Here is a 27,997-nt window from a genome sequence, read left to right as displayed (position 1 = left end):
ATGATCAAAAGTAATACAATAAAATACTTTTCTGAAATTTTTATTTATACATGCATGGGTCAGTGTATTAGTTACCTATAGCCATATGACAGATTACTCCAAAATATCAAAAAATAATTCAATTTGGTCTAAGATTTAAAATAAATTTATTGGTTCATTTACCTGAAAATTTCATAGGTGAATCGGACTTCAGGCTTACTTAGATCAGGTATCTATCTCCATTTCTCTGTGATTTTTCCATTTCTGCATTTCTTTTTATCTCATATTTTGCTTTAATGTTGCTATATTATAGTAACAAGCAACTAGTACTATGTTAACTTTTAGTATATTAACAGGATGAATGCCACCTTAAGGTGGGATACACTCAACTTCATTCACACCCAGGGTGAGATAAATTGTCACTTTGGATAACCATTAAAAACATTGTTCCAATTAAGTCATTTATGAACTAACCTCCATTCACTGTCCTTAAAAATGATTTTTAATATGCGAAATGTGCCCACAATTTAATTACTTAGTGTAGCAAAATGTATGGGATTGTCCACATTGGCTCAGGACTTTCGAGGTTCATATTTTTATCTTCACTTGCAGTCAATTCCATTCAAAACTGTTGGATTCTACACACAAGGAGGAGTTTGATCAGACAATTATAATATCTAATACAGTCTATTTTTGTCATTGTTTACCCAATATGTCAATACATTGAGGGATTACTAATTGCATTATCCCAATCTCAGTATCAAATTCTAAAAGAATTAGAACACATTTGTTTGTTCAAAAGAAACTCAGGCTTCCCTGGTGGCGCAGTGGTTGAGAGTCTGCCTGCTGATGCAGGGGACATGGGTTCGTGCCCCGGTCCTGGAAGATCCCACATGCCGTGGAGTGGCTGGGCCCATGAGCCATGGCCACTGAGCCTGTGCGTCTGGAGCCTGTGCTTCACAACGGGAGAGGCCACAGCAGTGAAAGGCCCACGTACCGCAAAAAAAAAAAAAAAGAAGCTCAAGTAACTCAAGCAATTATATACAGTCCTGCTAAATATGTATTTTATCGTTTTTCCTCTCTCTACAATTTTTCAGTACTTTTTCATATTTCCTTACATGCATCAGATAATCTTTCTTCTCCAGTGACATAAAATAAGATCGGTCAAAAAGAATGTCCACATTTTTCTTCTATCATATCTCCCAACCTAACTAGTACTGTGGGCAATAATCCCCATAAATCTGACTTTTGTCAGGTTACTGTGAATGAACTCTTCACGCCATGCTTATGGCCACCCCGCTATGTGTGCCCTGAATCCTGTCCTCCCTTGCTCACTCTGAGACATTGCACCATTAATAATTTCTCCTCTTTCCTGTATTTTTATTTTTCCTTATCTGGTACATAATTCCCCTGTCCTCAAAAACAGGCTTCATTTTCTATCTGAAAATAAAATCAACTCAAGCAAACAAAACCCAAAAACCTTCCTTGATGCAGTGTTTCCCTCCAGATACACCTCTACTATTTCATTCCCTTGACTCAAAAACTCCTTGAAAGAATTGCCTATATTCACAGTCTGCCTTTTCTCTCAGGCTCTTTCAACCTCACTCTAAAGAGTCTTATCTTTATTACTTCACTAAAATCACTCTTGTCCTTCATACTGCAAAATCCAATATATAGTTCTCATGCCTCCATTTGCTCAAAAAATTTGCAAATCTGACACAATTGACACAACTCCTTCAAGAAAAAAGTTCTTTCTTTAGCTAAAGGAAACAACATTCTTATTCCTTCACCGATTCTTCTTTCTCAGCGTGCTGCTTAGCTCCTCCCAATCTCTTCATTCATTGAATTGTGATGCCTCCCAATTTTCAGTCCTCAGACTTTTCTTGAGTTATTGCCCAATTAATCTCATTCAATCTAATGGACTTTTGTTAACATCTACATAGAGATAACTCTTGAAATTAAATCAGCAGCAGCTTGGTCACCTTTTCCATGAATACCATATTAGCCACCCTGATTTCTTTTCTCCGAGTTCTCAAACTCAACATGATGCAAGTAAAACTTTTCCTCAAAATCCAGTTTATCTGTAAATTTGCTCCTCCAGAGACCTTATCCATCTCAACAATGATAGTCATAGTCTTCAGATCGCTATGCAAATCACCCAGGTTCATATTTGAATCTTCTCTTTCTGTCATGCTGCACTTCCAGTTCATCAGACATTTCTGTCAGATATACTTTAAAAAATATCCATGAGGCGACCACTTCTTCCTATTTCCATCACTCCCACCCCTGTCTAAACAACCATCACTCCCACTGGATTATTGCAATAGCTTTCTAAATAGTCTAAATAGTCTTTAACCCTTGCCTCCTTTAATCTGCTGTAATGTTCCTTTTAAATCATAAGTAATACCATGTAGTTATTTTTTTCAGTATGACAAAATACTCCCAAAGAAATTAAGGCTCCAAAACATGACAGTCATATAGGGTGAACCAAGATACACACACACACACACACACACACACATTCACACTCACATCCTGCCAAACAAAGCGTAAAGATAAGGCATGTCTTCTGTTTTCAACTTTGCTCTGGGTAGAGGAAGTGAAAATGTGAAAATGTTACCTGTTAGAAACACTGAGTACGTAACACTTCTTACATGTTATTTCACATCACCTTGGCCTCAATGACTCTTTGACAAGTGTGAAACAGAAATGTTTTCAAACAACTAAAGTTGAGGAGGTTAACATTGTTACTTTGGAAGTTCTTAGAAAGAAAGAAAATTATCTCAGAAGGAAGGTTTAAGATTCAATAAGGAATGATAACAAAGCAAACGGTACACATGAGGACACTGACTCTGTAATAACATAAAATGTCAAATTTGACGGATTAACAAAACCTCAATCATCATCATCATCATCACCGTAACTTATAGGCATAAACTTGTAAGACTTGATTGGAATTAAAGCATTTAAAAGTTCTTATAGGGCTTCCCTTGTGGTGCAGAGGTTAAGAATCTGCCTGCCAATGCAGGGGACATGGGTCTGAGCCCTCATCCGGGAAGATCCCACATGTCACAGAACAACTAAGCCCATGTGCCATAACTACTGAGCCTGCGCTCTAGAGCCCGCGAGCCACAACAACTGAAGCCTGTGCACCTAGAGCCTGTGCTCCACAACAAGAGAAGCCACCATAATGAGAAGCCCACGCACCGCAAGGAAGAGTAGCCCCTGCTCGCCTCAAGTAGGGAAAGCCCGTGCGCAGCAACAAAGACCCAACACAGCCAAAAATAAAATAAATAAATAAATAAATAAAATAAAAGTTCTTGTAATGTTCAGGAAGAAAGTGAAGATGCCAATTGTTTTTAGATTTTCCAGAGTTACACAAGCATGTTAACATTTCTAGATTAAAAAAATAAAAGAAGGGCTTCCCTGGTGGCACAGTGATTGAGTCTGCCTGCTGATGCAGGGGACATGGGTTCGTGCCCCGGTCTGGGAAGATCCCACATGCCGCGGAGCGGCTAGGCCTGTGAGCCATGGCCGCTGAGCCTGCGCGCCCGGAGCCTGTGCTCCGCAACGGGAGAGACCACAACAGTGAGAGGTCCACGTATCGCAAAAAATAAAGAAAGAAAGAAAGAAAGAAAAGAAAAGAAAAGAAAAAAATAAAAGAAATTTAGTGTACAGATGTAAAATTAGAACGGAAATTTAATAAGAATAAAACTTTAATCTACTGGAAAGTAATATTACAAAGGATTAAAAACAGAAAAATTAGGACAAATTTGAAGCACACAATAAAGTGGTAAAAATATATATTAATAACCAAAGTGGCATAAATGAGATAAACAATGTTACCATACTGGAGTGAAATAAGAAAAAATTATCTTTATGCTGTTCCTAATAGGCACATGATAAGATATAAAGATATAGAAACTTTTAAAATAATAATACAATAAAAAATAGACAATACTAACCAAAATAAATCGGGCAAAACTGTTAGTATCAGACAAAATATACTTTAAAACAAAAAGCTGCCATGATGATAAGAAAGTCACCCAGTGAGGTAACCATTTGGAACTTGTATGCATCTAATTAAATGCATTCAAAATAAACAAAAAATATAATCATGGAAGAAAATGGTAACAGATCTCTCTCAGAAACATTTTATTAAGCAGACCAAAAAGTCAATAATGATAAAAGTGTTTCAAAGAATGAAAGAAAAACACTTGAGTTTAACTACACACACATATATATATACATATATATATATATTTTTGCAATAAACTTAAAGAATACATATCATTTTCAAACACATAAAGCAAAATATAATAACATTGCTGACATATTAAACCACGTAACATTTTTGAAAAAGAAATGTGTTAATACAATTTGCATCCTTTGAAAACCATGCAAATTGCTAAAAGACAGTGTTATTGGCAGGCCAGTGGGGAGAATGGACAGACACTGCAACAAACAGCTGAAGACAGAGGTATGTCATTTGGCTCTGAAAATAAAAGTACATTATTTAGCTACCTCACAACCATAAAAAATAAGCACTTCATTTGTGGAAGAAAAAAATTAAACCTTAAATGAAATGTAGGATAATATGACTATGGCTTAGGAAAAGAGCAAGTTTTATAAAAGTACAAATTGTAAAACCCTTAAAGGAAGACACTGATAAACAAAACTATGAAAATTGTGCTTAGTTGGTAATTAGAACATAATTTGAAATAATGAATGAAGATATGTATGTGTATGTACACAGATATCTCTATTAATATATGAATACATTAAAATAATTGGACCAACTATTTTTCAACTGGTGTTGTAAGATATATCAAGTATTGATATATTGATATCTTAAGTATATAGTCAGTTTAAGTAATAAACAAAACACTAATTTAAGAGCCACCCACCTTGAAGAAATAAGCTTTACATGTGCCTCACTGTGACATTCCTCTCCATTCTACCCAGAGCTCATCAATATTGAATTTTGTATTATTTGTTCCTTTGTTTTCTTTATAGTTTTACCAAATACAGTTTGGCCATTTATCTATATTTATGTATATAACTACATCTTTGTATTTATTGACTCATGGGCATTGTAAATATAAGTGGCTTAATATTATATGCAGTTTCTGTGAATTTTCTTTTTTTTTTTTGGTGCTGTGTTTTAAAGAATCATCCATGTAGAGAAGTACAGCAAAAATTAATTCATTTTCACTGTGATAAGAAAATAAATGTATTTTAACTAACTAATGCATACAACTTCCAATGGCTTTGTGTTGTTTACTATTTTTTATAGCTTCAGATATTATTAATATTGCTGATATTACTTGTCTTATACATGGTTCTTATTGCATGTGAAAAACTTCTCTAGGTATATACCAAGAGTGCACATACCAAGAGCATATATTTCTAGAAGTACTCTCAAATGTTTTTCAAAAAGAGAATGTTTAACAATGTTTTTAATAAATATGTAACTATATTCAATGATTGACTCTGAAACTAGTGTGTATGTTTAATATGTGAGTTAAAGATCTCAACCAATAGATTTCATTTTATGCAGAAAAATTCCACTCTAAAATGTTTGTATTCAGTTCCAAAATTATACTAACTATCCTAAGTCTCACCTTTCTTGTTCCTTGAAATTGTAAGAATTTAAAGGTTATAGAAAAGATGTTTTAATATCTTGTATATGAATCTGGGCACATTTTAGATATTTTTTATAAATGTAGACTGCTCTGGCTTTTTTATTGTTTTCATTATGTATACTTCTCCACTTTTACTTCTATATTAATGAAGGGTATTGATTTATATCTAATTAATTATCATTGTATTATCAATAAAATCCTTACATTTTCTAGTAGGCAGTAATGCATAATACTTAAGAATACTAAATCTGAAGTAAGGGAGGCTGTAGTTAAATTCTGTTTCTGTTCATTATAAGTAGTTGAAACTTGGGGAAATTATTTAACAAAAATATTACATATTTTCTTATCTATAACAAAAGATTACAGTAAGGATTAAATGAAGTATATTCACCCAGTATCTAGTACATGGTGTCATAATAAATGACAGTTCTTATCATTATTATAAATATGACTGAACTATATGCTAAGTTAATATCAGTCATTACTTGGTACATCTTCATGGGGATTAGGGACAAAATTACATTTTGTAAACTACTAAAAAGTAGCACACAGATCAAAAAGTTGGAAATACATTCTTATAAATTATTATATATAATGATAAAATATTCTAGCACCTATGTCAACATTTAGAAAATGATTTCACATTGGACCCCTATTAAAACACATTAATTAAACTCTCTTAACTATGATTGATTTTGTGTAACACTTACTTAGTTGATGCCCACAATTAACTGTATGCCAGTAATTAGAATAGGATTCTGTCTAGGATATATGAGCATTCTGTTCCCCTTAATTAAGGTTTTTTTTTTTTTAAAAAAAAGGATAATATTGACATTTACTAAAACGTACAGATCTCCTTACACTTCAATGGATTTTCAAAGGCACACTTCCATGTAATCACATCCCTATCAAAATACAGGACATTTCTGTACCTTCAGAGTGGTTCTCCTTTATAGTCAATCCCCTTACCCTTCATTCCTCAGAGGTAACAATATTGTAATTTATTCTGTCATGTTCAATTTATGGAATTTCATATAAATGGAATGAACAAGTGTATAAGATTTGGGGTATACAGTATATATAATTTGGGCTGCTTTTGAACAACATAATATTTTGAAATTAATCCATATTTCTTAGTAGCAGTAATTTATTTCTTGTTGTTTATAAATAATATTCCTTTATGAATATAACATAATTTGTCTATTTTTCTGTTGATGAGCAGTCAAGTTGTTTCTGGTTTGGGGCTATTATTTGTAAAGCTACTATAAATATTTGTACCCCAGTATTTGCATGGCTATGTTTTCATTTTTCTGGATAAATACCTATGAGTTGAATGTTTCCATCACACAATATGTGCACGTTTAACTTTATGAAAAACAAACTATTTTTCAATGTTGTTGTAACATTTGTCATTGTTAGAGATGTCAATAATAAAAATGGGAAACAGAAACTTAGGTTATTTTCCTTATCAAAACTGTGTTCCTTGGAGCCGCAATATTATGATGGTTTTCGTGCTCTTGTACATTGGATGTCTTAAGCTGAGTGCAGTTTAGGGGATCCTTTCTAATTACAGGAAGGTACTTGTTTCCTTCAACACTGTGATCTGACCTGGGACAAATCTGTACTATACACTAAGTAAATGGCTAACAAGTCAATTGCAAACCAAGTGAATGTACAAATCTTAGTGCTGGTGCTGAAATCTCTTCAGGATAGTCATCATGATCTCAAAGTTTGTTTCAAAATTTGCAAGCATCAAGTGTCAATCATAAATGAAGATGGAACACTAATGAATGTTGAATTCTCATGTTTTAGGTGTACTTCCTTATTAGAGTTTTTGGTTCTCTGCTACTTTTACCATACCGTTTCATTTAAATTTCCTACATACTAACTTCCTTTGTGCAATTGAAATAAAATTGCAGTATATAAAAAAATAAAAATAAATTAAATAAAAACATGAGAATTCTGGCTGTGTGCCTCATGATTTGGAGTGGATAATCTCTTTAAATTTTAGCCATTCATTTGGGAGTGTAGTAGAGTTACATTGTGTTATTAATTTCTGTATCTTTAATTATAAAAGATACTAAACACTTTTTCACATCTGTACTGGTCATATGTATATATTACTCTGTGATAGCATTTGCTCACTTTGTTTTAAGTTGATTTCTTATAATTAAATATTGTAAGAATTATTTTTATATTCTGAACATAAATTCTTAGAGATATAATATGAATATTTCCATTATGAGCCTTGCTGTTTTGTTTACTTAACTGTATTTCTAGAAGAACAGAAAATTTTAACTAACTTGAGTTAACATTATCAGTTTTTTTTTTATAATGTCATCCCTTTGTCTTGTTTATAACATGTTTGCCTACCCAAGACTGTGAATATTTTCTTCTAATAGCTTTGTATTTTTAGTTCGTAAGTTTAGGTTCAACCCTCATCTAGAATTGTTTGTGCCTCCGTGATGTAGGAATGGGAGTAGATTATTTTCCCATACAGGAAAGTGACTGAATCACTTTGGAAAATTTGACAAAAATCAATTTACCATATACGCCTGTTACTATTTTTGGATACTCTTTCCTGTTCTATTGATTTCTTTGTCTATACTACTATACGTGTCTGTATGCCAAAGACACATTATCTTCATTACTGTAACTTTACAGAGAATTTTGAAATCAGGAAGCAAAAGGTTTACAACTATGATCATCATTTGCACAATGGATTTAGAATTCTGGATTTTTTTTTCGCTGTTTTGCATTTCCTTATAAGTTTTAGAAACAGTGTGTCAATTTCTACCGAAAAAAGAAAAAAGCTGCTGAGATTTGGATTGGTATTGGATTAAAATTTATAAATCATTTGGGGAGAATTGACATTTTAATAGTGTCAAATCTTCTAATCCACGTATATGGTATATATATCCATTTATTTAATTATTTCTTGATTTCTCCCAGCAATGTATTGTAGTTTTCATGTGGACGTATTATGCATCTTTTGTAAAATTTGTCTCTGAGAATTTTGTGATTTTTTAGGCCATTTTACACATTTTTAAACAAATATTTATTAATTAAAGCTTTATTTCCATAATATTTAAAAATCTAATATCATTATTCATAATGCAATTAATATCTAAACTAAGTGATACTATTTCTTGGCTCCAAGTCAAAAATCTCAGAATATACCACTGTTTTGTTTAAAAGTCAGATTTATAAAGGAGTAATTTACATAGTAACATCACTTTTTCTTAAGTATAAATTTTTGTGAATTTTTCAGAGACATCTAGTCATATGAGTAATGCCAGAAAAATGATATAGCATAATTCTATCACTTTAAGAAAGTTCTCTTTGAAATGATTTCCTTTCCCCTACTTCCAAATCTTAGAAACTAGTGATTGATTTCTGAGTCAATAGTTTTGCTTTTCCTAGATGTAATAAAAATGAAAGGTAAAACATATAGACTCTTTTGATTGGCTTTTTTTCATGTAGCATATGCTTTTGATATCTGTCCATGACATTATCAATAGGTAATTACCAGTTATTCTCTTATATGTATGTATACCACACTTTATTTTTAAATTTGTTGATGGAAATATGACTTGTTTCCACCTTTTAGCTATTCTGAATAAAGCTTCTATCAATATTTACAATCAGATTTTCTGAGGACATATGTTTTAGTTTACCTTGGGTCAAGAGGTAGAGGTGGGAATTTTGGGCCAAATAGTATGTTTAAGTTACAAAAATATGCCAAATTTTTTCCCAAAGTGGCTATTACCATTGCCACCAACAGTTACTCCTCAGCCTTGACATTGTCAGTGTATCCACCCTCCCATTCTAGTGTGTAGGGACATATTATTATTTCAATTTGCATTTCACTACAGACTAGTGATGCTGAAAACATTTTTATATGCTTACATCTATATATCTGCTGTTGTGAAATTGCTGTTAAAATTTGTGCACATTTTTATAAGGTTGTTTAGCTTTTTAGAATTTAGTTTTGAGATTTTAATATATTATAGATATATGACTTTATCAGGTACCTGCTTTTCAAATATTTTTTTATATTCTGTGTCTTATCTTTTCATTTTCTTAATAAACATTACTTTACATAGCTGTTCAAGGAAGGGTAAGTTTTTAGAAAAAGTATAATTGTATATTTTTGGTTTATTTTATGATTCTTGACTTTTTTGGTATTATCTAAGAAATGTTTGCTAAATCATAAGGTAGTAAAGCTTTTACCCTATTAGTTATTATATATTTAAATGTAAGGTTTTATGTTTTGGTCTATAGTTTACTTTGAGCCATGTTTTGTATATAATGAGCGGTAAGAATCAAGATTAATTTACTTTACATATAAATTTACAACACACACACAATTTGTTATAAATGCTAATATTTATCTATTTAATTATCATGACAACTTTGACCATAAACACTGGACTCTCTTCCATGCATACCAACAGTTTTATTTATATATTTATATATATATATAATTTATAATATTATATAAATTATATAATAAACATATTATAAAACTTCAGGGAATTTCATAAAATAATGTTGCTGTACTTAAATTATTTTGAATTTATCTTCACATTTTCCTTCATTTGGATTAATCAATTTTGGATTCTTTGATGAGACAGTGCAGGTGGTTTTTACAGGATTTATGACAGTAACCCCAAGCAGCCCATCCATTCTCAGAGATAAGACTTTATCTCTACATCCAGGGATCTGAGATTGGTGAATGATTATGTAGTCAAATATTTTAATACAAATATTTAAAAAATATATGTATCTAATTTGTATTAATGAATTCTTGTTAGCTATTTTGTTATAATTAACAAAACCACTTTGAGGTGTTGGCTGTATATGATAAGAAAATTTTTATTATCCTTATATTGCTCACCCAGAAAATGAAAAAGAATATAAAATGATTTATGTTATTAGCGAACTTTTAGGCAGCATAAAAGTATGACTGCAAATATAAGCTCAAAGGACAGAACAATAGTTGATCACAAGCTGAATTTTGGGAACCCTAACAAAGATAAAAGCTATAATAGTTCATAGGCATTATGGAGGAATAGACCAAGATGGAAAATAAATGTTAAAACTGAATTATTACTTAAAACATAGAAAATAAACATTAAATTTGTTAGATTCTTTAATATAATTGAATGGGCCAATTGTGACATTTTAACAGAGTTTTTTTAAAAATGTATTTTTAATTAATTTTATAATCAATAGCAAATACTTAGATTGCCCATCCCAATGTAATGATTTTCACATAGAGGTGAATTATTTTGACTACAGTTCTGATTTGTAGAACAAAGACAGTGTTCATTCTTGAAATCAAAGATATGACAAAGTTTTGAAGCCTCCAACTTGTACTAGTCTCAGGCAGTAACACTAAAGACATATTAGAAGTGTTGGAGGATCTATGGGTAACTAGGAAAAGAATAATGTCCTTAAGGAAGCTGAGATTTATTTTAAGTAATTCACTTCAACCTGGGATCTTTATTGATGATCAGGGCGTTAATAAGATTTTATGTTGTAAACTGACAAAAAATTAAATAAATGCATGGAATGAGTTTTGAGTGATGCATTTCTAATTACCTTATAATTTTTGAAGGTACTTCTAGGCAAGTATTAGTTTTCTTTAACTATTATGAAATAAGTAAGTGATCTAAAACATGTAGGGTTGCTTTAGTTTTCTATTGTATAATAATCACAGAATGTTTTATTTTAAACCATTTTGTCTGACTACAGGAAAGAGATGTTTGAGGATTAATCTACTAGATATCAGATGTATATTCTTATCCATTATGACAAATTATTTTTGTTACAATATTTGATTTCTCAATCAATATTTAAACAAGATATAAAGAAGGGAAAGAAGGAGAGAAAAAAGGGCATATTAGGGACACCAGGCAGATACCAGACATTGTGATAATTTTATCCATAAAGTAATTTTAAAATATATTAAATACATAGTAATGAGTTTCTATTACTTATTAACTATTTTATCTTATTTTTTGCCTATATATTAAATGACTTCCATATACAAGATTTTAAAAAGACAAGAAAAAATATCAAAACTACCTTTGTTTCCAAACAAATATATCATGTGGAATATTTGAGATTCACTTGAGCACTTACTTATTTGCAAAACTTATTTATTTATTTGTGCGGTACGCGGGCCTCTCACTGTTGTGGCCTCTCCCGTTGCAGAGCTCAGGCTCCGTACGTGCAGGCTCAGCGGCCATGGCTCACGGGCCCCGCTGCTGTGCGGCATGTGGGATCTTCCCAGACTGGGGAACAAACCCGTGTCCCCTGCATCGGCAGGCGGACTCTCAACCACTGTGCCACCAGGGAAACCCCAAAACTTATTTTTATATAAATTGTTTAAGGAAATGCTGGAAACATGTTTGTTCATAAATAAAATATTAGCCAAGCGTGTTAAAATGTTCTATCACCTGTGCATATTAACTTTTGAGAGTGCAGACTGTTTTGGCTTGTAGATATTTGCTTATAGTGAAATGTTTTCATAGAAATCAAAGAAGCAGACCACAAAAATAAAATTTTTTAATGCATTGTTATAAGCGTGGACATTTATGAAATTTAGACAGCTATAAATGTAATAATTTAATTAAATTTGTAATCACTGCAGTTTAGTATTTTAGTAGTATATAAGGTTTTTCATTGTGAGTTTTCATAAAGTAAAAGTGGTTTTCTGAAACCACATTTTCAGAAAAATAATCTACATGATATAAACAAGAAAATTAATATATTTATATATTTTCCAACTATTTAATACTAACTTCAGAATATGAATAATTAGAAATCTACTGAATTCCCTAGTAAACCTTGCTACATATACTAATGAATATGATTTAGGTTTTTAGGAGGGCATATTTAAGTAATAATAGCTTTGGAGTAAACATATATTACATACATAAGTCACAATTTCAAAGAAGACAAATTGAAAAAATACTATTATTGAATCTGTTTTCTCCAATCCATATTGATAATGGGAAATCTAGAGGGGGGCATATTTCACTGTTTCTGTGTTCTCCAGAGCCCAACATAGTAGTGAGCACATATCAGATTTTCAAAGTAACTCACTAGATAAAATAGATTATTCTTCAAGGTATTGTGAATCCTCTACATATTTATTTATTTATTTATTTTTATTTTTTAACATCTTTATTGGAGTATAATTGCTTTACAATGGTGTGTTAGTTTCTGCTTTGTAACAAAGTGAATCAGTTATACATATACATATGTCCCCATATCTCTTCCCTCTTGCGTCTCCCTCCCTCCCAACTTCCCTATCCCACCTCTCTAGGTGGTCACAAAGCAGCGAGCTGATTTCCCGGTGCTATGTTCCTGCTTCCCACTAGCTATCTATTTTACGTTTGGTAGTATATATATGTCCATGCCACTCTCTCTCTTTGTCCCAGCTTACCCTTCCCCCTCCCCGTATCCTGAAGTCCATTCTCTAGTAAGTCTGTGTCTTTATTTCCCTCTACATATCTTAGCATGCAATTTGCATTTGCACTGGAATACAACCTTCACTGCATCCTTATCTCCATAGAGGGCGCTCTGCTGATGTGAGCTCCTGTTCCACCTGTATTGCATAAAACCTGGATGATTTGTACATAGTACAGGATAGTTTGTGCCGGAAATCACATGTATAGGATTGTCAGTGTGCCATCTATTTTGTTCTTGATTCTGTTTTGTCCTTCATTTTCAGAAAGGATTAAAATTGGTATTCTGCTCTCTCCCAGTCTCAGTGTTTTAAAGTTTACATAGCTTCCTTAATTTTTTCTCAAAAACACAGTTTTGCACATTACATGATTCTTATTCCTGTTTACAGATTAAATAATTAAGGTATAGAAATAACAAATAACTTTCCAAAGTTCATGTTTCTTAAGAGTTCTGGAAAGGGCCTCCTACTGACGTTTGTCTGAATATGGTGTATTTTATTTACTCTGCCATCAAGAGGACTGAAAACTGATTTTTAGAAATGAAGCATGGACCTAAAAATAATAGTAGCAATAATAGAAATGTTGCATTAAGAACTCCAGCGACATTATCCAATTTTTGCCTTAGCAAAGTGCTTCTCACACACATGAATATGTTCACATTTATAGGTAAAGTGATTGGCATTCAAAGGGTAGAATACTAACCCTAGGACTGTGGGAAATAAGAAATAAAAACCCAAAGGAACTTGTCAATTTACTAATATAGATTTAGCTAATTTCATTATTGAGCAGAAAATACTAGAATGAGTGTAGGTTGGCCACAAGTGGTTACAAAACTATAGTGGGTTTTCAGCTCTAATTATCTGGAATTTAAAGCTACAGGTTTTATACACCATCCTACTTTTAGGAAATAGACAGCAATTATTCAATTTGCATCAGTAATGACGTTAAGCTTACTCTGACATTCTGTTTTTCATAACTCTTTATCCATATCTCCTGAGGTTCCCCTACATGTCCTACAGATCATTAGCTGCATCTACAGTAAGGTTAGATTCAGTTTAACTTCCCCACAGAACACAAAATGGTAGTAAGCCTACAGACAAATCAATATCTGTCTGATCCCAGCCCTGTACTTTTAATCCTTAAGTGATGGAATAGTAATTGTACACTAGAGATATACAATAACATTGGAGCAACATGGAGAGAGTCTGTTTCCATCCAGAAGGATTTAGTTTCCTGTACCCAAGTATGGAATGTAGCCAGGCTATGCCAGTTTCAAAGGACAGCGTGAGCAATGCAGAGATGGGGCAGTGAGAAGGTGATGCTTGAAAACAGTCAAATGCTTAGGTGTTTTTTTATTCTAGTCCTTCCTCAAGATACAGTCTTTCCAGAATCCTCTCTTACAAAACAGTTTTCTGATACGCCAAGATTGCTTCTAATCCTTCCTGTTTAGAAAAGGAGCAGAGAACTATTTACTCATTTTAAGGCTGCTGATACCAATGATTAAAACTAATATTATTCTTGCCTCAGATTTCTGGAACAGATTGCTTTTGTCTGCTCTTAAATGTAAGCAAATACCTGGTTGAGAAATATAGGACTACACTAACAATGGTTACGATAGAAAATATATATTTATATAGTGGCAGTAGTAAGGCCTGAGAAGTAAACCATAACCTTGGCTTTGCCAAGATATGTCATTTAAACAGTGTCAATTTCAATTTTGTAATTTACTAAATGAGATTTCAGGCTGAATATTCTCTTTCAGTTTTAAAATTATTAAAAGATCAAGTATTAGCTTCTAGAAAAGCTTAGCAATGCTTTTTCATAATAAGTAACTCTAAATAAGCAAATATTTAAATTAGCATTTTACTAATTTTAATTTCACGGATCTATTTATCTTTATAATATAAAATATTATATTAATTAATTATCTAATATAATACACAAGCATCTAATTATCTTTCACTGTATAGTGACAAAAATTCATTAATGCCAATTCTATTAGCTATTATATATTAAGCAATCTACACAATATATTAATTTTAAGATGTTTTTGTAACTTTTTTCTGTATATTTAATGTAGTACTCAACACTTACAAAGAAGATATTGCAAAACATAATAATAAATAAATGTTAACATATCACTGTACTTAAGAATTAGTGTTGTTAGGAACATATCCTCAACAATATACTATTTCATTCTGCAATCAGTTATTTAGTTTTGTGTGATTTTTTTTCAGCTTTGCAAAAATTCTACCATATTTGAATGCAATCTTCTGAGACAGTTCTGAAAAAATATTTCAATCAACATTTTGTTTCTAAGATTGTCCCTAATGTTGTAGCTATGTTGCTATTCATTTATTTTCTCTATGATATAAATAATCACATATTGCATCTATTCAGCCATTGTTGGACATTTGTAATTTCCTGTTGTTGTTCCTATTAATTATGCTGGTGGTGTATGTTTTCAAGACATTTTCCTTGGGATCCAAGGAAATGGCTGGATCTTGGACATGAGAGTATACAACCGTATGAATTATTACATGTGGTTTACTTTAATTTACAGTCATTCCCATTGGTCTATATCCAATCCAGCACTTGGAGAATCTTGTCAAACTTCTTGATATTGTGTCAATATTGTTGCGATTAAATGATAACTTATTTTGGTTAAGCTGTATTTCTTTAAATACTATTGATGTTGAAAACTTTGACGTTTATTTGCCATTTATATTACTTCTTCTGTTAAATGTTTGTCCTTCGTTGTACCCATTTTTATATTGAGCTGTCTCTTTTTCTTATTGATTCAATACATTGCATTATATATTAGAGATACAGATCCTTTGTCAGTTGTGTGTGCTGCAAATATTTTCACTCATTTTGTGACATTTTGTCTTCCTTGTGGCGTATTTGGAGGAAATGAAAAAAGTCACATTTCACTGTAATCAAATTTATCAATGCTTCCTTTATGATTAGTGCATTTTTATATTTTGAAATCTTTCATGAGCTTTAATATATTACATGCTAATATTTTTTCTAAAGTATGTATAGTTTTTGCCTTATACATTTAAGTCCTTAATTATTTAAAATGTATTTTTGTGTATAGTGTAGTTATGGCCCATTTTATAATGATGATAATGATGTGGTTACAAGCTTTACTAAAACTATTTCTTGATCAATCTGTACTTTCCCTATTGATCTGCAATAGCATTATTACCATATATTAAATTTCTATATATAGTAGATTTGTGGCTGTGTTCTGTTTTCTGTTTCTGTTTGTCTATCCCTTTGACACTTTCAAAGTGACCTAGGTTCTAATACCAAATAATAAGGCTTGATAAATGGTAAAGCAATTATCCTTTATTGTACTTCATTCAAGTCTGGACAATCTTAGTACTTATAAATCTTAGAATCAGCTTTCATTTCTCATTGGATGTCTATTAGATTACATCAAAAATACACATCAACTTGGAGAAGCTGGCTTTATTTATGATATTTTGTCTTCCAACCACATAGGCAATATACCTCTTAATTACTTTAGATCTACTTTAATGACATTCAATAAAATGTTTTGCATATGTCTTTCAAATACTTTGTTAGATTTATTTCAATGATCCTTATAGCTTTGTTTATTAACTCTTGTTAGTTTTTGACCATTAAGAATAATGTTTTTGTACTTTTTTTGTTGTTTGTTGAATGTATCCTTAATCAGCTTCAGAGGATACATTCTGTTCCTAGATTGCAAAGAGTTTTCTTTTTTGATTTTGCTTTGTTTTGTTTAGAATGTATGGACATTAAATTTTATTTTTTGGTTTTTTCTATGTGTATTAGGATAAACATCTATGTATTTTTTGTCCCTCTTTTAATTCATTATCGTTTTGGATAACTTTTATGATTTTTAAAATTCCCTTCTTCATTTCTTCTCTCCCTCCCACTTTCCTTCCTTCCTTCCTCCCTCCCTCCCTTCTTTCTTTCCTTGGTTTAATGCCAAACTATGCAAACATTCCTAGAACTAAACTGATGACAGACTTTCATTTCCATTCCAGTAGAGTGGGTTTGGTATTATTGTTTAGTCCAATGACAGCTAATATCGCTCATGAGTGGGAGCATATGGTATTGATATTAAAGTTTTACTGGCCACAAAAAAACAAGTTGTAGAGTATTTCCTCCTTACTCTGTCTTCTGGGGAAAAGATGTATAAGACCGAAGTCACCTGTATCTTTAACTGTAGATAAAACTACCTAGGCCTGATTTTTTACTTAAAAATTGAGTTTCTTTAGTTATTGAAGTACTACTCTGATTTTCTACTTCTTTTAAAAGTACCTATGGCATGTCTAATCCATCCATATTCTTAATGGATAATTAAAAATGGATAATTTAAAAATCGATTATCTTTAATATCTTCTGTGGGTATATATATATTCCCTTTTTCCTAATGTGTTTAGTTTTTGCCTTCTTATTAATTTTTCCATTATGAATTCTTCAGTTTTAGCTTTGATGTATAAAATAAACCAAACATTTATCTTTTCTTATATCTCAGAACTAATAAACTTACTGAAATATGAGAAGACTGCACTCAAGAAGTATTTTAAAATATTAACTGTAATATTTTGATGTTTACCAGAGTTATATATGAATTCCATGCTAAGTTCTAATTTAAATTATTATTTATTTTTCCCCAAGTATGACTTGACACCACAAACTGCATATATTCTCCTGTAAGAAAAATTTTACCCTGGTATAAAGAAGTTTACTTTCTATTTTCTCCAAGTTGATTTAGACTGGAAACCTTGAATGTTTTAAAGATTATGTATTTTTTTTCCAACTACTCTATTTTTCTTAGATTAATGATGAAGCCAGGTGTTCATCCCTTAGACTCTGACAGCATACAATGAATTCTGACAACTTTCTCCCATTTCAGTTCCTGAATAACATGTAATTTCCTTGATATGACAAAATATCATTTTAGCATTCATGTCATGCCTTGGTGTTCATTTTTCATTTTTCTGTAAGTTAATGAGTTCTAACAAAGAATGCCATCATAAAGTTGTCTTTTGCCAAAAGTCCTGCTGCAGCATATGGGGCTAGTGACAAGCTACAGTATTAAGGAGATTGGTTTTAAACCAAGCCTCTAAAGTATGCATGGAAATACTAAATGCATTCCTATGTGTTTTGCAGACAATCCGAGTTTGCTGAGCCATGTCACAGTGGTTATTAGAGTTCTGGATGTCAATGACAATCCACCCGAACTTGCCAGGGAATATGACATTGTTGTCTGTGAAAATTCTAAGCCTGGCCAGGTAAGTTAATTTTTTCCTTCCTAGCATTTGAATGGAAGAAAAATAAGCAGCTCTATTTCTATTATTCTTAGGTATAATCCTCAAAGATCCCCCAGTGTTATTTTTGTGCTTAGTAAAGATAATTTTATAAAGCTTTATTTTAAGTACCAAATAGATTTTTTGAGACTCATAGAAAATACATTTTCTCCAGATCCCAAATGTAATTCAACAAATGAACTCATTCATGTATACATTTATTATACCAATAAAATGATATTGAATGGTTTTGGTACAGCCCTGTGTTAAATGAGGAGGAAACAGTGAACTCTTCCTGTCCTAATGAAGCTTAGGGACTAGAGTGGGGAGGAGAGACTGGCCTGGTCTACATATTTTGGATGGAATGAGGGAATCACATACAGTGGCCATTGAGTGATATTGATACTAGAAGATGATTAGGTTTTAACATGAAGAGCGGGAATGATTGGTGGAGGTGGGGAGAGGGAAGGATGGAGAGAAGAACTTGAACATAAGACATGAATCTGGATGTAATATGGCAGCCAGTTAAAGGAGCATGACAATTCCGAAGGGAGGCCAGTGTTTTGACGCCCATAAAGCAAGTGGGACATGGGAAGGGAATGTGCATCTGTCTTCTCTGCTGTGTAACAAATTACACAAACTTAGCAGCTTAAAACAACACACATTTATCATCTCATAGTTTCTGCAGATCAGAATTCTGCTCATGGCTTAGTTAGGTCTTTGCAGGAGTCTCATAAGATGTAGTCAAGCTGAGTTCTTACCTGAGGCTTGGGGATCTCTTCCGAGCTCACGTGGTTGTCAGTAGCATTCAGTTAATTTCAGCTGCAGACCTGAGAGCTTCAGGATATTCCTTGGCTCTTCAGTGTTCCCCAGAGTTCTGAAATGCCACCCAGAGTTTGTGTGTGTGTGTGTGTGTGTGTGTGTGTGTGTGTGTGATATGGGTTCCGCAACATGGCCACTTACTTCATCAAACAAGTAAAGAGAGCCCCTCTGGTGAGTCTGACAGTCTCATATAATGACCAGAATAAATATATCATCCAAAATTATTTTAAATCATTTTGAAGCTTGTGACAAAATTATAGTCCTGAGAAACATTGCCTTGTGTATTTGTGTATGAGGGATAATCAACTATGGCTTGCTAAAGTTATCATTGATTATATGTTTTTAATATTTCCAGGGGAGGTATTTACATATATATATATATATATATATATATATATATATATATATATATATATATATATATATATGGAGGGCACTTTATGTAAAAACATGAAATTTTCTCATATTCATTTCTCACAAGAAAATTAGAAAATGTGAATGAGGACAAAATGACTGAAAATTATATTTGAAAGTATTTACAGGTTATCTGGTTTACTCTTAGCAATGTATTAAGATTATCACTTCCAGTGCTTAAATATTTTTCCATATCACCATTTCAAAAACAGTATTTTATGGTACAGATATATCATGAATTACTTAGCAAATCGTACTTCAATTGTGTTAGAAATGGATGCACACATCCTAGAATTATTTTCTTAACATATATTATACAAGTACAATTGAGAAAAATGTTAAACATGCAAATAGAAAATTTAGATTTTAAAAATACAGCCACTTAATATAGGATTTCAATTTTGGTAATAACATCAGATTAGACATAGCTGAAGAGAAAATAGTGAACTGGAAAGTAGGTTAGATTAAATATTCATGTTAAAGCATGGAAAAGCAAGAAGATAGAAAACATTAATAAGAATATGAAAGATATGGAACATGCAGGTCTAATACACAAGTTATCCAATTCTCAGAGGGATATTAAACAAGAGAATTGGGCAGAAGTAATATTTGAGGAGCTCATGACTGAAATTTTTTCCATACTGTTGGCACGCAACAAGTCAAAAATTCAAGAAGCATAGAAAAAAACAAAAACAAAAATCTAAGCAACCGTTTACAAAAATAACTTTACCTAGATGAATTTAAATAAAATTAAGTTTAAAATTTAAAACATCTAGGAAAAAAAGACATAATACTGTTAGGGGATAAAACGGATGTAGTGCCAGGCAAAGAGTTCTTGGATGACACCAAAAACATAATCCATAAAAGAAAAAAAAATGATAAATTGGACTTGATCAAATCTAAACATTTTTGCTTTCTGAAAGACCCTGTTAAGAGGATAAGAAGAAAAACCATATAGTGGGAAAAGATACTTGCACACCATTTATCCAATGAAGGATTAGTATGTAGAATATAAAAATAATACTCAAAACCTTTAAAAGAACAATTTCAAAAGCTGATTATTTAATCAGGAAGAATGAAATATTAAAAAAAATAAAATAAAAAAAGGAAAGATAAATCCAAGAGCCAGAGATACTATCTCACAACCATGAATTCTTTTGTGTACCAAAAATAGTCCTTAAAAATAAAGACAAGAAAAACTCGTATTTAGGCAAAAACAAACAACAACAACAAAAAAGTGACAATTCCTTGCCAATACACACATTAAAGCTTTTTTTGGAAAAAGAAAAAGGAAAATAATCAAATTGGCATCTTGGAGTGGTAAGAATCCGTAAGGACCAAAGCAATCAGTAAATATATTGTTAACAATAAATTATTAATGAATGAATAGAAAACAAAGGAACATTTTCTGGGGTTTAAAATATACATAGTATACATGGGAACAAGGTATCAGAAGGAAGGAGACAAAGTTAAAATATTCTAAACTCCTTAAATTTGGGGTAATTGAGAAAATACTAATTTATAATAGATTTTATGTGTCAAGAATGAATACAGTAATTTTTAGTTTAATAAAATAGTAAAAGACTATGTAACTAACAAGATAATAGAAATTGGAATTTAAAATACTCCTAAATAAAGTGATGTTGACAGTTTTATTTCTCAACCTTTATTATGTTTATTAAAATGTTCATTCAATTAAATAGTTCACACATTTACAAAATTGTTGCATGTGACTTTATCTTGCTTTTTTATATTTTATGATACAAAGATAAAGGGAAAAAATCTTTTTATATAGGACCTATTTTCAAGGATTCTAGAAAGGCATATTTAAAAACTAAAATGTAAACTTAATAAAATATGAAGTATATAACCAATTTAATATTTCCAAAATAACCCTGTGAATTTCTGTAAAGTTTTTAAAATTCAAAGTTAGAATGACAAATTTTCATATTTGCTCTTGAGATATAGTTTTGTTTTATAACACAAGATAGGTAAAATAAAAGAGAAAGGCTTAGTACATAAATTTATAATAGCTAGGTAGAAGTCATGGTAATTTTTTTAAAAACCAAGAAATAAGATAATAAATATGGAACAAGTAGAAAAATAAAAAGCAGACAAATATAATGTAAACTTAAAGAAGTATATATCAATATTTATGTTAAAATAAAATCACCAAAATATTTAAGAAATGTCTACTGAGATTATTGTGCTGAGAGTTTTAGTATGCTTTTGTCAGAAACTGATAGAATAATCACATAAAATTTTATTAAGGAAACTGAAAATTGAATACCACAATTAAGAAGTTTTACTGTTTAACAAATATAGAACATTGCATTGAACAACTTTAGATTATGCATTCTTTCAAAACTTACACAAAACATTGACCAAAATTTACCATGTTCAGGACCACAAGGCAAGTTTTAATAATTTTCAAAGAATTGGTCTCATTTTTATTACAATAAAATAATGCAAGATACTAATTCAAAAATATTGCTAGAAAAACTCCATCAGAAATGAAGAAAGACACCTCTAAGTAAACAATGAGCCAATAAAGTAATAAAAATTGAAAATAGTTAAATGGAATGATAATCAAAATAGACTGTATCAAAAAGGAAAAAAGGGCAATCAGTTTTTTACTCATTTTATGCTGACAACAAACTTTGAAATCAAAACCTGAGAAAGATATAATTTGAATTATAGATATTCTCTTTCATGAACATAGAAATATCATAAATAAAATATTGTCAAAGCAAATCCAGAAAAAATAATTACTTTAAAATGAAAAGGAGAAAAATCAAAATTCATTTTCATAGGTGAAGCCAAAGGTTTTTATAAAGTTAAACATTCATTAATAATAAAAATACTACTAATAATAGTGGTAATACTACTATACAGTAGTTGAAATTGTGAATAAAATTGAGCACAAGTTCAAACTTGTGCTAAATATAAGGTCAATATAAATGTATTTCTTCCTTTTCTTTATATTAGAAACAATTAGAAAATGAAACTTAAAACACTATACCATTTAATATCACTTTAAGAAAATAAAATATCTAGAAATAAATACTGCTTTTCTTAGGTATCGATCACCTAATCTATAAATAACATTTTTTAGTAAACTTAGGACCTTTCCCTCACTGAATCTTTGTTTCTTTGGTTCCTAGGTTATTCAGAGAATTTAAACTTAGATCATTTGAAATGTGACATAAAGAATCAAAAATCATCAGCTTTTATTAGATGTTTTCTTTTTAGATTATTTCTTCTAAAATGTTTGTTTTAATTAACTAATTAATTAATTAATAATTTTTACTTCAAGGATAAAGTGTAATCTTGTATTAGGAGCAGCTCACACATACCAGTTTTGTAGGTGTAGGTGAAATTACTGAATTTCTGAGCAGATGATACTCAGCCCTTGCTCTTGGATCAACTGATCCTTCCCCTGTGGATATAAACATCTTCTCTGTAATTGAAAATGCTAGTCTCAGTTTTCTGGCTTGAACTCTCTTCATATTGGCATGTGACCTTGAATTTTTCCATTGACCTCGCGTGTTGTCCACTTTTTGCTCATGAGGAAGTCCATTCAGGCATTCTCACTGGCCATGCTCTCCTTTTAATGTCACATTGTTAGCCTGGGTCCCTCTGTTTTACCCTCCACATTGACCACCTAAACTCTGTAGCCTTCCTAAGAAGTAATTTAATGTGATGTTGACAAGTGTTCTCTTGATCTCTAAAATGAAGAAAATTGTCAGAATTTCAGGGCCCTTCCAAGCTTGAGATTCTATGAGTATATGACTAGATGTCTTAAATTCCTTTAAGTGTGTGTTGTCCTGTTCTCCTCAGGTAAAAAGTTATTCCATTCTTTAGAGAGGGTTAAATCTGTGACAAACTGTTTCTTTTGTGAGTCCCATTCACCATTTATATAGTATTTATCTTTTTTTCATATAACTGTTACTATTTTCAAGATATAATTGCTAGACCTAGCCCCCCAAAGTTCTAATATATTTTTTGTGTGATTATTTCTTATTCTTTGTAAACTATATTCACATTTAGCATCATTGCTGTCTTTAGTATTGCATGATTTTAGATGTCACTGTAAGAAAACTGGATTCTTTATGTTATCTGAGCTTTTGTTTCCAACTCTTTCACCAAAATGAATTTAGACTTTTCATTGAGGGAATAAAAACATCATTTTAAAAGTATTGCTTATTACACCTGCATTTAAACAAATCATTACCCATTCATGTAGTCAATTGTATGATTAACCCATTACAGTGGAAAATTGTCTGAATCTTTCTATTATTTAATTTTGAGGTCTTTTGTTCATTTACTCTTATGGTTGTAGCATTTCTGGAGAAACTGTATATTTTGATGAAGAGTTGGAATAGGAAATTATTTAAATAATGATTTGTGAAATAGCTTTTCTGAATGTATTTGTATTGCCACAGTTCCTCTTTCTATGACAATTGCTTTTAGAATTACAGACACTTCTGTTATGGATGTTGTGCATTTAAATGTAACAGCATGTGGCTACAGCTGAGACTGGTCTTTTCTGAAAGCAGAGGTTCAAACCACATGTAAGAGCAGAGTTCAGGTCGATTCAGGTATCAGTATAAACTTCAACAATATATTTCTCTGAGTTAATATATTTTCCTGTTCTGAAAAAAATTTTAAGTACCTTGTATAAAAAAATACTAAAAAGAAAATCATGCATGCATGAAATTTGAAATCAGTTCCCAAAGAAGAGTGAATTCAAAATAGTTGAGATGTGCCTGTACCTAGAAGCTTTGAGAAATAACAAAGGGAATGCTTTCTGTCTTATTCATATTGACTTTTCCCTCTGTACTTTTTCTTTTTAGAAGTAAACTTAGAAAACATAACGTATAAAAGAAAACATTTTATTACATAACACCAGCCTCTGCCCCCATGATATCCATGGTATTATTGATATTAACAGTACAACTTTGTATGAAAAAAGTTAACTAGATCGGTAGAGATTTTACATCTTATCAAAGATAAACCTCAGCTAAATAACAAAAGTTGGTATTATTATCAAATGAAATGATCATTTGAGATCATATTATAAGGCAAGCTCTATTAATTAAAAGAAGATGCAATGTGTTCCATAGAATTTCCTTTTTAATTTGCTTTAGTTAGGGTTAGCTATTTACCAAACAGAAGACTATATTATTTGTATAAATTTCTGACACTATTTTTCCTAATTAAAGTACTCTAGAAATGATAGATTTTAAACATGTTTTAAACACATTTAAACAATGGGATACATTTATTTAATAAAAGGAATATAAAATTGGTTTTAATTATTTTCTACCAAAGGTGAATCCTTATTCATGGACATTATCAAAAAATTCTGCTAGTAATTATTTGTAAATACCATCAATCAATTTGAGTTTTCTCTCCCTTTGTTAGAGTAAATCTCAGATCTTTCAAAATAATCAAATGCGTTATGTACTTATTGCATAATGTGCAAGTGATAGAAAACATTTGAGTACAGTTAGAAGGAAAGAGAATCAGAAAATAAATTTTTTATGGATCGTACATCACCAACTAGCTGCACAAACAGAGAGCACAGGTAGCACAGTGTAGATAAATCAATAAGTCTGAAAAAATGGTAGAAAATATTGATGAATGGAAACATGGCAACTATCTGATATCTGCCAGAAGTTTAAATCTTCTAAAAATCATAAACATGTTAACTTCTTAGGTATGTTTTCTATTAAAAGTCTGAGGAAGCAAATGGAAATCCCATTTCCTAATGAAAGAGAAAAAGTGATTAGTAAAACAACCAAAAAAGAAATTGAATATACCTTCTCTCAACAACAAGAGAATATCTAGGAGTTCTAAATTAAAAAAAAAAAAAAAAGACCAACATACTAGGTTTTTAGAATCATCTCTCAGAAATATTATGGAAAAATATTTAAGTACAGATGCATGTCCAACACCTCAACAAAAGTTCAAGATGAATCAGTCACTCTTAAACAAAATGTGGTAACCAACTTATCATTTACTATGTAGATGAGACTGAGAACCCTTTCTGAGGAAGAAAAATTTGCCATAAGTGAGCTTCCTGGTAAATTGAGATTTGAAATTACCTGTATAAAAATGGAAGGGATATTTATATTTTAGAGATAACAAAAAAATAGTAAACATAATATAATATGAATTATATCAGTGTTTAACAAATTGAATAGGCTCATGTTTGTAAAAATTTAAGAAAATTTAAAATAAGTGGTAAATTAACTTTGAAATGAGAAGAAAAGAAAATTGTTCCAAAGCATTGATAACAGAAAACATAAATAGCTCAGTTTATTTAAATTAATTGTTCTTTACCAATCCCCTCCAGAGTTACATTCTAGGATAAGAAGTGAACTTGCAAATGTGTCAGTATGTTATGAGGTATCACTGAGGAAATAGGATTGTAAATTGGAGAATCACAATGAATGAAGAATAAGAGTGAGAAGACATTTATTTTCCCAAAGAAAAATTTATACGGCTGTCCCTTAGAATCTGTGGGGAATTGGTTCCAGGACCCCACCCCCCTCAGGATAACAGAATCCACAAGTGCTCAAATCCCTTATATCAAATGGTGTAGTGTTTGCATATAACCTACACACATCCTCCCATATACTTTAAATCATCTCTTATAATATCTTATAATACCTAATACAATGTGAATACTATGTAAATTGTTGCAAATACAATGTAAATGCCATCTAAATAGTTGCCACAGCATGGCATCAAGTTTTACTTTTTGGAACTTTCTGGAATTTTAAAAAATATTTTGGCCCATGGTGGTTGAATCCACAGATTCAGAACCACGGACATGGAGGGCTGACAGTATTTGTTTTATCTAACCCTGAAAAGAACCTTGAAATTTTGATATTTTATTTCAATTTGATACTAAGTAACTAACGTGTAGAAAATGTTGTGTTCTTCAGATTTTGCACACTCTAAATGCTATGGAGCTTTTCCTGTGCTTGAGAAATATCATAAAGATTGCTTCTGATTATCCATCAGTTTATTCTATTTATAGTCAAAAGGCAATAACAAGAAAAAAAAAAAAAGATCTGTCCAGATACTAGTTATGCTTTCAATGGAAAAAAAAAAAATCAGCAGCTATGTAAATTTTCAGTTCATAGATAAATAATATGGAGGGAAATAATGAAGAATGATAGAAACTTCTTGGAATATGTAGGGAGAGGGGCTTTCACCAGGATCTCCTGCTGAGAAAGTAAATTCTGAATGGTGATGGGAAAGGGCATAAGGAATGAGCCATGGGCATATATGGAGGAAATTGGTCACTTTTATACCCTGAAGCTCTTTCTTCACTTTCACTTCATGAAAACACATGTTCTTCCGCTCCTACTCTCCCTGACCACTCATTCTCAGTACCTTTATATTCCTCCTCGTCTCCCTCACAAGCTAACAGTCTCAGTACCTGGAGAGGAATTTAGGTTTTAACTATGATGCATTTTGGTGGATTATCTCACCTGTAAAATATTGAAATACGGTGAAACTGAGTAAAATGTTCTTAGAAATCATATCAGTTTTTGAAATGCACGTACTATATTTCATATGCAGGAAATACTATTTTTCTGGCTCTACTTTCTCTCTGTTTTCAATTTCTCTAAGGAAAAGCTAGAAAGAGTACACTTGAGCATTAGGATACTAATTTTTTTTCAAAAGTAAAATATCATCTTGCTTGTTTGTTTCAATATTACTTTTAAAGATTGTAATGACTCTAACGATCGAAATGTGTATGCTGCTCTTAGGCTACCTGGGATATTTTTTTATATATTCTAACTTTCTCTGTTTCTTAATGTGTGTAAAGTCCAAATTTGGGTATTGCTTTCTTTCAACCACTAGGGATTAAAAAATTTCCTAAAGCTCTGGGTGGTCTAGTTTTACCTCTGCCAGATTTTTACAGATTTGAGGCACATCACACTCTTTTTGGGACTCAGAGTCCTCATCTCTAAAATACAGGGGCTGGATCATGATCCCAAAGGTCTCCTAAAACAAAAAAATTATGACTCTAGTGCTTTTTCATTTGCTGACTGAGACCAACATGTACAGAAAGGCTGTTCTACATCAACCCTGGAATATTGGTATTTGTACAAACCATATTTCACGTCTCCCTAAACAAGCGTTCACACAAAACCTTACAACTAATTGGCCCCAAGGTACTGTGGGTAATAAAGGAAAAAAAAATAAATGTTTGTGCCATGCTAGAAAATAAAGTGTGAATGATTATATGGTGTGCCATAATACATTTCTTAAAGTCTAATGCAAGGGAGAGCAAATTAGCTCATACTTTTACTAGAATAAGAAT

The 27,997-nt window shown here is 31.4% G+C and overlaps 1 protein-coding gene across 1 annotated transcript in view; it reads left to right on the top strand.

Annotated features, from left to right (window-relative positions):
* Positions 1 to 27,997, top strand: part of CDH18 (cadherin 18) — a gene marked incomplete at both ends in the record, with an annotated part of 349,009 nt that overhangs the window by 291,173 nt on the left and 29,839 nt on the right. The window contains one exon of the mRNA XM_082651620.1: positions 18,278 to 18,399. Coding sequence (XP_082507746.1) covers positions 18,278 to 18,399 — 122 coding nt within the window. The remainder of the gene's footprint in view (positions 1 to 18,277; positions 18,400 to 27,997) is intronic.

This window comes from Grampus griseus (assembly GCF_964374135.1).
Source record: "Grampus griseus genome assembly, chromosome: 3".
Classification (NCBI taxonomy): domain Eukaryota; kingdom Metazoa; phylum Chordata; class Mammalia; order Artiodactyla; family Delphinidae; genus Grampus; species Grampus griseus.
Note: the sequence above shows the minus strand (reverse complement) of the source record. Positions and strands in the feature narration are given on the sequence as shown.